This window comes from Arctopsyche grandis, chromosome 9 (assembly GCF_051622035.1).
Source record: "Arctopsyche grandis isolate Sample6627 chromosome 9, ASM5162203v2, whole genome shotgun sequence".
Taxonomy (NCBI): Eukaryota; Metazoa; Arthropoda; class Insecta; order Trichoptera; family Hydropsychidae; genus Arctopsyche; species Arctopsyche grandis.
The window spans coordinates 26,256,492-26,268,342 of NC_135363.1; the positions used below are offsets into that span (position 1 = coordinate 26,256,492).

At 40.5% G+C, this 11,851-nt stretch overlaps 1 protein-coding gene across 1 annotated transcript; it reads left to right on the forward strand.

The window, feature by feature from the left end:
* The first annotated feature begins 220 nt into the window (after window positions 1–220).
* On the forward strand, window positions 221–11,601 carry LOC143917329 (uncharacterized). The gene is made up of 2 exons (XM_077438811.1): window positions 221–940; window positions 11,542–11,601. The coding sequence occupies exons 1-2, from the start codon at window positions 221–223 to the stop codon at window positions 11,599–11,601; spliced, it is 780 nt and encodes a 259-aa protein (XP_077294937.1).
* Window positions 11,602–11,851: the final 250 nt, after the last annotated feature.

Sequence of the window (11,851 nt, forward strand, 5' to 3'; positions counted from 1 at the left end):
TCAGGTGTCGGGGATTCGGACACATTGCGGTAGAATGCGCCAGCAAACTAGACAGAAGCAAAGAATGCAACAAGTGCGGCCAGGAAGGCCATAAAGCTGTGATTTGTAAGAACGACCCACACTGCAGCATTTGTGAAGGAGAAAAAATAAGCAGCGGTCATCAGACCGGTAGTCGAAGCTGTGCAGCCCTCCGGACTGCTCTGAAAGGACGAACACAACAATGATCCGCATACTCCAGATCAATCTGAATGGATGCCAGGCGGCGCAGGATGTGATGATACAGACAGCAGAGGAGCGGCGAGCGGACCTCGTGATTGTGTCTGAACAGTACCGCAACATTCCTCATCGATGGTATTCGGATGCAAGCTCAAGATCTGCAATCTACACACCAACTGCCCACCTGCGAATCACGAATGCTGTTTCAATTGGCGTCCAAGGCTGGACGTGGGTGGAGATGAGGGGAGTGAGGTTCTATAGCTGCTATTTTTCTCCTAGTGCAACAGTAGAGGAGTTCAAGAGAGATCTCGTCTGCCTTGAAGATGACGTGAGAACATCGACCTTACCTGTTGTCGTTGCCGGAGATTTTAACTCAAAAGCTCCAGAGTGGGGCTCTCAAAAAACGGATCGCAGAGGTATTTTACTCTCTGAAATGGCATCGCATTTACATCTGCATGCGGCCAACGTAGGAAGTGCTTACACGTTCGTTCGTGGCAGCACCGGATCGGTCATCGATGTCACATTTGCAGGTGAAACAATAATTGGCAGGATCCGAAAATGGCAAGTGCTTGACAGCTACTCTCACAGCGACCATCGCTACATTGGCTTCGAGTTGGAAGATCGCCTCGCCGGGCCACAAATGTTACCTTCTAGTTCTGGCTGGGGAGCTCGTAAGCTGGACATCGTAGCTTTGGACGAAGCCGTTGCAGAACTAAGATCAAAAGTGACTGACGTCGCAAGCAGCGGGGTTGGAGCCGAAGACATTGCCAACTCATTAAATGACCTATTGAGTGAGAGCTGCGACGCATCGATGCCGAGACGCGGAGGTAAAAAGAGGCACCCGGTCTTCTGGTGGACCGAAAACATCGCCATACTTCGCCGCGAGTGCTTAACCTGCAGACGCCGAGCACAACGACGGTCAAGCAATGAACAGCACAGAGTGAAATATCAAGAAGCCAGGATAGCTTTACGAAAAGCTATAAAAGAAAGTAAAGAGAGATGCTGGAAAGAGCTCTGCAAATCGATTGATGTGGATCCGTGGGGGAGCCCATATAAGATCATAAGGAAAAAGCTCCGAATTGGAACTGTCGATCCATATCTTGAAAATAAGGCGAGTCTTGAATTGGTCATAGATGGCCTCTTTCCGCAACACCCAGTGATGGAAAGACGATCGGCGAGCAGTACTGGTGATGAGATGCCGATTTTCACGGAGGAAGAAGTCGTAGCAGCCGCCAAACGAATAAATATTGAAAAGGCGCCGGGACCGGACTGCATTCCAAACGCAGTTATTAAAAGAATTGCCTTGAGCGATCCTGCGTTGCTGTTGACGACCTTCAATGCTTGTCTGTCGGAAGGAACCTTTCCAAAACCATGGAAAAGACAAAAACTCGTGCTGATTTCAAAAGGAAAGGGAGGCCCACCAGGACCTTCATCATACAGGCCACTCTGCCTACTTGATGGGGTAGGAAAGTTACTAGAGAGACTTCTCCTACAGCGACTACAACAACAGCTAGAAAACAGCGACACAGGACTGTCATCGCAGCAATTTGGATTTCGACCCGGTCGCTCAACTATTGACGCGATCAGTGAAGTCGTAAACACCGTAAGACTTGCATGGCGTGGGAGCGTCAAGGCGAGCAAACATGTTGTGATGATCGCGCTCGACATAAAAAATGCATTCAACACTGCCAACTGGGGAAGGACTCTCGATGCATTAGTCACTATCAATGCTCCGGAAAAACTTATCAAGATGATCGAAAGCTATTTTTCGGACAGAATCCTTCTGTATGAATGCATGGGCAAAAAATACGAACGATCAGTCACTGCGGGCGTACCACAGGGATCGGTCCTGGGCCCGGCGCTTTGGAATGTAATGTACGACGGCTTGTTGAAAATCCAAATGCCAGATGAAACGAGCCTGGTCGCCTTTGCTGACGATGTCGCGTTGCTTGTCACCGCAAAGAACACAACATCTTTACGCCTAAGAAGCGAAGAAGCCATTAGAAGGGTTAAAAAATGGCTCGTGGATGCGGGCTTGGAGCTCGCCGTCCAGAAAACCGAAGCTGTATTCTTCACAAGACGTAGAAAGCTGCTGCCTCCTCAAATAACAGTCAACGGTTTTGAGGTGACGTTCAGCAGATCACTGCGGTATTTGGGAGTGCAGTTAGATGACAAACTACGCTTTGCAAAACATGCGGAAAAAGCGGGAGCTAGGGCGGCCCAAATAGCAGAAGACCTCGCCAGACTGATGCCCAACATCGGTAGACCGAAACAGAGGAGAAGAAAACTAAACTGTGAAGTAGTACACTCAGTCCTCCTGTACGGTGCTCCGATTTGGGCGGAAAAAACAAAGGTTGAGAGGACGAGGCTCAGCCTCGCTAGAGTACAAAGAAGAGCTGCATTAAGAGTCGCAGCGGCATACCGAACAGTATCAGAAGATGCCATCCTGGTGTTGTGCGCCATTCCACCGATCGACTTACTCGCTCTAGAACGACAAGCGATCTACAGAGGTGAAAAAAAGAGTACAGCCAGAGAAACAACGATGATCAAATGGCAAGACAGATGGAGCAACTCTAAAAAAGGTCGATGGACACACCATCTCATCGGAGACCTAAAAGCGTGGTGCCAAAGAAAGCACGGCGAACTAAATCACCACACGACCCAAATACTCACAGGTCACGGGTGCTTCGGGACCTACCTACACAAAATAGGAAAGGAAACAACTCCGAAGTGCCACCACTGTGAAAACGAGAAAGACGACGCGGCCCACACAACCTTTGATTGTCCAGCATGGGAAGACGACAGAAGAACATTCAGAACTGTAATCGGCGTAGAACACCTGACGCCGATAAACATAATCTTCGTCATACTGGATAGCGCAACTGCCTGGTCAGCGTGGGAAGCATTTGCTTCGATGATAATGAAAAATAAAGAAGAAGCAGAAAGAACCCGAGAACTCGAAGGAAGAGCCATAAATGGCTAAGACAAAACTGCTTTCCCGAAGCAAAACATGAAAATGTGTCCGGGGAGCAGAGGTGTCAAGGGGGTGGGGTTTAGTCGGTAAAAATCCGACACTATCCTCCAGTTCGGGCTGGAGGATGTCTTTGGAAGATTCCCCACCTCCGACGATAAAAAAAAAGAAAAAAAAAAAAAAAAAAAAAAAAAAAGGTTAGCGAGTTTTATGTAAATCTTACAATCTCAAATTATTTGATTTCGATGGTGGTAAGGTTAGGTTGGTTAAGGTTTGGTGTTGTAACCGAGATTCGTGTAAATCTTACAATCTCGAATTCATTGATTTCGGAAATGGTTAGGTTAGGTTGGGTTAGGTTTGGTGAGGTTAGCGAGTTTTGTGTAAATCTGACAATCTCGACTATTTTAATTTCGGTATTGTATAGGTAGGTTGGGTTAGGTTTGGTGAGGTTAGCACGATATTTGTATATTTTTACAATGTCGAATTCTTTGATTTCGGTGAAGGTTAGGTTAGGTTGGGTTACGTTTGGTAAAGTTAGCGAGTTTTGTGTAAAACTTACAATCTCGAATTCTTTGATTACGGTGATGGCAAGGTTAGGTTGGGTAAGGTTTGGTGAGGTTAGCGAGTTTTGTGTATATTTATGCAATGTCGAATTTTTTGATTTCGGTGATAGTTAGGTTAGGTTGGGTTAGGTTTGGTGAGGTTAGCGAGTTTTGTGTAAATCTGACAATCTCGACTATTTTGATTTCGGTATTGTATAGGTAGGTTGGGTTAGGTTTGGTGAGGTTAGCACGATTTGTGTATATTTTTGCAATGACAAATTCTTTGATTTCGGTGATGGTTAGGTTAAGTTGGGTTAGGTTTGTTGAGGGTAGCGAGTTTTTTGTATATTTATGCAATGTCGAATTTTTTGATTTCGGTGATGGTTAGGTTAGGTTGGGTTAGGTTTGGTGAGGTTAGCGAGCTTTGTGTAAATATGACAATCTCGAATTCTTTGATTTCGGCATTGTATTGGTAGGTTGGGTTAGGTATGGTGAAATTAGCACGATATTTGTATATTTTTACAATGTCAAATTCTTTGATTTCGGTGAAGGTTAGGTTAGGTTGGGTTACGTTTGGTAAAGTTAGCGAGTTTTGTGCAAAACTTACAATCTCTAATTCTTTGATTACGGTGATGGCAAGGTTAGGTTGGGTAAGGTTTGGTGAGGTTAGCGAGTTTTGTGTAAATCTGACAATCTCGACTATTTTGATTTCTGTATTGTATAGGTAGGTTGGGTTAGGTTTGGTGAGGTTAGCACGATATTTGTATATTTTTACAATGTCGAATTCTTTGATTTCGGTGAAGGTTAGGTTAGGTTGGGTTACGTTTGGTAAAGTTAGCGAGTTTTGTGTAAAACTTACAATCTCGAATTCTTTGATTACGGTGATGGTAAGGTTAAGTTGGGTAAGGTTTGGTGAGGTAAGCGAGTTTTGTGTATATTAAGGCAATGTCGAATTCTTTGATTTCGGTGAAGGTTAGGTTAAGTTGGGTTACGTTTGGTGAGGTTAGCGAGATTTGTGTAAATCTTAAAATCTCGAATTCTTTGATTTCGGTGATGGTAAGGTTAGGTTGGGTTGGGTTTGGTGAGGTAAGCGAGTTTTGTGTAAATCTAACAATCTTGAATTATTTGATTTCGGTGATGGTTAGGTTGGGTTGGGTTAGGTTTTGTGAGGTAAGCACGATTTGGGTATATTTTTGCAATGTCAAATTTTTTGATTTCGGTGATGGTTAGGTTAAGTTGGGTTAGGTTTGTTGAGGTTAGCGAGTTTTTTGTATATTTATGCAATGTCGAATTCTTTGATTTCGGTGAAGGTTAGGTTAGGTTGGGTTACATTTGGTGAGGTTAGCGAGTTTTGTGTAAATCTTACAATCTCGAATTTTTTGATTTCGGTGATGGTTTGGTGAGGTAGGGATAGGTTTGGTGAGGTTAGCACGATTTGTGTAAATTTTTGCAATGTCGAATTATTTGACCACGGTGAAGGTTAGGTTAGGTTGGGTTGGGTTTGGTGAGGTTAGCGAGTTTTTTGTATATTTATGCAATGTCCAATTCTTTGATTTCGGTGATGGTTAGGTTGGATTGGATAAGGTTTTGTGAGGTAAGCACGATTTGTGTATATTTTTGCAATGTCAAATTCTTTGATTTCGGTGATGGTTTGGTTAAGTTGGGTTAGGTTTGTTGAGGTTAGCGAGTTTTTTGTATATTTATGCAATGTCGAATTTTTTGATTTCGGTGATAGTTAGGTTAGGTTGGGTTAGGTTTGGTGAGGTTAGCGAGTTTTGTGTAAATCTGACAATCTCGACTATTTTGATTTCGGTATTGTATAGGTAGGTTGGGTTAGGTTTGGTGAGGTTAGCACGATTTGTGTATATTTTTGCAATGACAAATTCTTTGATTTCGGTGATGGTTAGGTTAAGTTGGGTTAGGTTTGTTGAGGGTAGCGAGTTTTTTGTATATTTATGCAATGTCGAATTTTTTGATTTCGGTGATGGTTAGGTTAGGTTGGGTTAGGTTTGGTGAGGTTAGCGAATTTTGTGTAAATCTGACAATCTCGAATTCTTTGATTTCGGTATTGTATTGGTAGGTTGGGTTAGGTTTGGTGAGGTTAGCACGATATTTGTATATTTTTACAATGTCAAATTCTTTGATTTCGGTGAAGGTTAGGTTAGGTTGGGTTACGTTTGGTAAAGTTAGCGAGTTTTGTGCAAAACTTACAATCTCTAATTCTTTGATTACGGTGATAGTTAGGTTAGGTTGGGTTAGGTTTGGTGAGGTTAGCGAGTTTTGTGTAAATCTGACAATCTCGACTATTTTGATTTCGGTATTGTATAGGTAGGTTGGGTTAGGTTTGGTGAGGTTAGCACGATATTTGTATATTTTTACAATGTCGAATTCTTTGATTTCGGTGAAGGTTAGGTTAGGTTGGGTTACGTTTGGTAAAGTTAGCGAGTTTTGTGTAAAACTTACAATCTCGAATTCTTTGATTACGGTGATGGTAAGGTTAGGTTGGGTAAGGTTTGGTGAGGTAAGCGAGTTTTGTGTATATTTATGCAATGTCGAATTCTTTGATTTCGGTGAAGGTTAGGTTAAGTTGGGTTACGTTTGGTGAGGTTAGCGAGATTTGTGTAAATCTTAAAATCTCGAATTCTTTGATTTCGGTGATGGTAAGGTTAGGTTGGGTTGGGTTTGGTGAGGTAAGCGAGTTTTGTGTAAATCTAACAATCTTGAATTATTTGATTTCGGTGATGGTAAGGTTGGGTTGGGTTTGGTTTTGTGAGGTAAGCACGATTTGGGTATATTTTTGCAATGTCAAATTTTTTGATTTCGGTGATGGTTAGGTTAAGTTGGGTAAGGTTTGTTGAGGTTAGCGAGTTTTTTGTATATTTATGCAATGTCGAATTCTTTGATTTCGGTGAAGGTTAGGTTAGGTTGAGTTACATTTGGTGAGGTTAGCGAGTTTTGTGTAAATCTTACAATCTCGAATTTTTTGATTTCGGTGATGGTTTGGTGAGGTAGGGATAGGTTTGGTGAGGTTAGCACGATTTGTGTAAATTTTTGCAATGTCGAATTATTTGACCACGGTGAAGGTTAGGTTAGGTTGGGTTACGTTTAGTGTGGTGAGCGAGTTTTTTGTAAATCTTAAAATCTCGAAATATTTGATTTCGGTGTTGGTTAGGTTAGGTTGGGTTAGGTTTGGTGAGGTGAGCGAGTTTTGTGTAAATCTCAAAATCTCGAATTCTTTGATTTCGGTGATGTTAGGTTAGGTTGGGTTGGGTTTGGTGAGGTTAGCGAGTTTTATGTAAATCTAAAAATCTCATATTGTTTGATTTCGATGGTGGTTAGGTATGGTTGGTTAAGGTTTGGTGTGGTTACCGAGTTTTGTGTAAATCTTACAATCTCGAATTCATTGATTTCGGTGATGCTTAGGTTAGGTTGGGTTACGTTTGGTGAGGTTAGCGAGTTTTGTGTAATCCTTACAATCTCGAATTCTTTGATTCTGGTGATGGTAAGGTTAGGTTGGGTTAGGTTTGGTGAGGTAAGCGAGTTTTGTGTAAATCTCAAAATCTCGAATTCTTTGATTTCGGTGATGTTAGGTTAGGTTGGGTTAGGTTTGGTGAGGTTAGCGAGTTTTTTGTAAATCTGACAATCTCGAATTCTTTAATTTCGGTGTTGTATAGGTTTGGTGGGGTTAGCAGGATTTTGGTATATTTATGCAATGTCGAATTCTTTGATTTCGGTGATGGTTGGGTTAGGTTGGGTTGGGTTTGGTGAGGTTAGCGAGTTTTTTGTATATTTATGCAATGTCCAATTCTTTGATTTCGGTGATGGTTAGGTTGGATTGGATAAGGTTTTGTGAGGTAAGCACGATTTGTGTATATTTTTGCAATGTCAAATTCTTTGATTTCGGTGATGGTTTGGTTAAGTTGGGTTAGGTTTGGTGAGGTTAGCGAGTTTTGTGTATATTTATGCAATGTCGAATTTTTTGATTTCGGTGATGGTTAGGTTAGGTTGGGTTAGGTTTGGTGAGGTTAGCGAGTTTTGTGTAAATCTGACAATCTCGACTTCTTTGATTTCGGAATTGTATAGGAAGGTTGGGTTAGGTTTGGTGAGGTTAGCACGATATTTGTATATTTTTACAATGTCGAATTCTTTGACTTCGGTGAAGGTTAGGTTAGGTTGGGTTACGTTTGGTAAAGTTAGCGAGCTTTGTGTAAATCTGACAATCTCGAATTCTTTGATTTCGGTATTGTATAGGTAGGTTGGGTTAGGTTTGGTGAGGTTAGCACGTTATTTGTATATTTTTACAATGTCAAATTCTTTGATTTCGGTGAAGGTTAGGTTAGGTTGGGTTACGTTTGGTAAAGGGAGCGAGTTTTGTGTAAAACTTACAATCTCGAATTCTTTGATTACGGTGATGGTAAGGTTAGGTTGGGTAAGGTTTGGTGAGGTTAGCGAGTTTTGTGTATATTTTTGCAATGTCAAATTCTTTGATTTCGGTGATGGTTAGGTTAGGTTGGGGTAGGTTTGGTGAGGTTGGCACGATTTTTGTATATTTATGCAATGTCGAATTCTTTGATTTCGGTGATGGTTGGGTTAGGTTGGGTTGGGTTTGGTGAGGTTAGCGAGTTTTGTGTAAATCTAACAATCTTGAATTATTTGATTTCGGTGATGGTTAGGTTGGGTTGGGTTAGGTTTTGTGAGGTAAGCACGAGTTGTGTATATTTTTGCAATGTCAAATTTTTTGATTTCGGTGATGGTTAGGTTAAGTTGGGTTACATTTAGTGAGGTAAGTGAGTTTTGTGTAAATCTTACAATCTCGAATTATTTGATTTCGGTGATGGTTAGGTTTGGTTGGGTTAGGTTTTGTGAGATAAGCACGATTTGTGTATATTTTTGCAATGTCAAATTCTTTGATTTCGGTGATGGTTAGGTTAGGTTGGGTTAGGTTTGGTGAGGATAGCACGATTTGTGTAAATTTATGCAATGTCGAATTCTTTGACTTCGGTGACGGTTAGGTTAGGTTGGGTTACGTTTAGTGTGGTGAGCGAGTTTCTTGTAAATCTTAAAATCTCTAAATATTTGATTTCGGTGTTGGTTAGGTTAGGTTGGGTTAGGTTTGGTGAGGTTAGCGAGTTTTGTGTAAATCTCAAAATCTCGAATTCTTTGATTTCGGTGATGTTAGGTTAGGATGGGTTAGGTTTGTGAGGTTAGCACGATTTGTGTATATTTTTGCAATGTCGAATTCTTTGATTTCGGTGATGGTTAGGTTAGGTTGGGTTGGGTTTGGTGAGGTTAGCGAGTTTTGTGTAAATCTAACAATCTTGAATTATTTGATTTCGGTGATGGTTAGGTTGGGTTGGGTTCGGTTTTGTGAGGTAAGCACGATTTGTGTATATTTTTGCAATGTCAATTTTTTTGATTTCGGTGATGGTTAGGTTAAGTTGGGTTAGGTTTGTTGAGGTTAGCGAGTTTTTTGTATATTTATGCAATGTCGAATTCTTTGATTTCGGTGATGGTTAGGTTAGGTTGGGTTAGGTTTGGTGAGGCTAGCGAGTTTTGTGTAAATCTCAAAATCTCGAATTATTTGATTTCGGTGATGGTTAGGTTGGGTTGGGTTAGGTTTTGTGAGGTAAGCACGATTTGTGTATATTTTTGCAATGTCGAATTCTTTGATTTCGGTGAAGGTTAGGTTACGTTGGGTTGGGTTTGGTGAGGTTAGCGAGTTTTGTGTAAATCTAACAATCTTGAATTATTTGATTTCGGTGATGGTTAGGTTGGGTTGGGTTCGGTTTTGTGAGGTAAGCACGATTTGTGTATATTTTTGCAATGTCAATTTTTTTGATTTCGGTGATGGTTAGGTTAAGTTGGGTTGGGTTTGTTGAGGTTAGCGAGTTTTTTGTATATTTATGCAATGTCGAATTCTTTGATTTCGGTGATCGTTAGGTTTGGTTGGGTTAAGTTTGGTGAGGTTAGCGAGTTTTGTGTAAAACTTACAATCTCGAATTCTTTGATTACGGTGATGGTAAGGTTAGGATGGGTAAGGTTTGGTGAGGTAAGCGAGTTTTGTGTATATTTATGCAATGTCGAATTCTTTGATTTCGGTGGAGGTTAGGTTAAGTTGGGTTACGTTTGGTGAGGTAAGCGAGTTTTGTGTAAATCTTAAAATCTCGAATTCTTTGATTTCGGTGATGTTAGGTTAGGTTGGGTTAGGTTTGGTGAGGTTAGGGAGTTTTTTGTAAATCTGACAATCTCGAATTCTTTAATTTCGGTGTTGTATAGGTTAGGTTGGGTTAGGTTTGGTGGGGTTAGCAGGATTTTTGTATATTTATGCAATGTCGAATTCTTTGATTTCGGTGATGGTTAGGTTAGGTAAATTTACGTTTAGTGAAGTAAGCGAGTTTTGTGTAAATCTTACAATCTCGAATTATTTGATTTCGGCGATGGTTAGGTTGGGTTGGGTTAGGTTTTGTGAGGTAAGCACGATTTGTGTATATTTTTGCAATGTCAAATTCTTTGATTTCGGTGATGGTAAGGTTAGGTTGGGTTAGGTTTGGTGAGGTTAGCACGATTTGTGTAAATTAATGCAATGTCGAATTCTTTGACTTCGGTGACAGTTAGGTTAGGTTGGGTTACGTTTAGTGTGGTGAGCGAGTTTTTTGTAAACCTTAAAATCTCGAAATATTTGATTTAGGGGTTGGTTAGGTTAGGTTGGGTTAGGTTTGGTGAGGTTAGCGAGTTTTGTGTAAATCTCAAAATCTCGAATTCATTGATTTCGGTGATGTTAGGTTAGGTTGGGTTACGTTTAGTGTGGTGAGCGAGTTTTTTGTAAATTTTAAAATCTCGAAATATTTGATTTCGGTGTTGGTTAGGATAGGTTGGGTTAGGTTTGGTGAGGTTAGCGAGTTTTGTGTAAATCTCAAAATCTCGAATTCTTTGATTTCGGTGATGTTAGGTTAGGTTGGGTTAGGTTTGTGAGGTTAGCACGATTTGTGTATATTTTTGCATTGTCGAATTCTTTGATTTCGGTGAAGGTTAGGTTAGGTTGGGTTGGGTTTGGTGAGGTTAGCGAGTTTTGTGTAAATCTAACAATCTTGAATTATTTGATTTCGGTGATGGTTAGGTTGGGTTGGGTTCGGTTTTGTGAGGTAAGCACGATTTGTGTATATTTTTGCAATGTCAAATTTTTTGATTTCGGTGATGGTTAGGTTAGGTTGGGTTAGGTTTGGTGAGGTTAGCACGATTTGTGTAAATTAATGCAATGTCGAATTCTTTGACTTCGGTGACAGTTAGGTTAGGTTGGGTTACGTTTAGTGTGGTGAGCGAGTTTTTTGTAAACCTTAAAATCTCGAAATATTTGATTTAGGGGTTGGTTAGGTTAGGTTGGGTTAGGTTTGGTGAGGTTAGCGAGTTTTGTGATAATCTTAAAATCTCGAATTCATTGATTTCGGTGATGTTAGGTTAGGTTGGGTTAGGTTTGTGAGGTTAGCACGATTTGTGTATATTTATGCAATGTCGAATTCTTTGACTTCGGTGACGGTTAGGTTAGGTTGGGTTACGTGTAGTGTGGTGAGCGAGTTTTTTGTAAATTTTAAAATCTCGAAATATTTGATTTCGGTGTTGGTTAGGATAGGTTGGGTTAGGTTTGGTGAGGTTCAACAAACGACACATCGTGGATTATCTGCTGATATGAATGTCCATTTACTTTATCTGTCATTATAAATGCTATTCTTCATGTTTATGTATGAATGTATTTATGTTTATGTTTAATTGGTATTTTGTTTTTTCTTTTTTGTGTTATATTTTTTTTTTGACCAGTGTGGCACTTTAGGCTTTAGCGCTTCAGGAATTCCTGTTAAGCCACAATGGTCTGTTTAAAATAAATAAATAAATAAATGAATGACAATGAGCAACGAAAAGCCACAGCAACAAATTATGGATCCAATAAACAGAATAAAAGTGGAAATGGACATGCTCGTGGAGTTTGTGTCAAACGTCAAAAACACGAAGGAAAACATTAAAACCCAAATTAGCCTAGTACGCAGATTAGTGACAAGCCTAGCCGAGGAAGAGCAGAAAAAGAATAAAATCAACAAAACTGCATCTAAAGCTTCCGACGCGAGCACGG

Coding starts and splice junctions, on each gene's coding strand:
- LOC143917329 (XM_077438811.1), top strand. CDS start 221: ATGATCCGCATACTCCAGATCAATCTGAATGGATGCCAGGCGGCGCAG. Junction 941..11,541: donor TTGCAGAACTAAGATCAAAA/GTGACTGACGTC, acceptor TTTTTTGACCAG/TGTGGCACTTTAGGCTTTAG.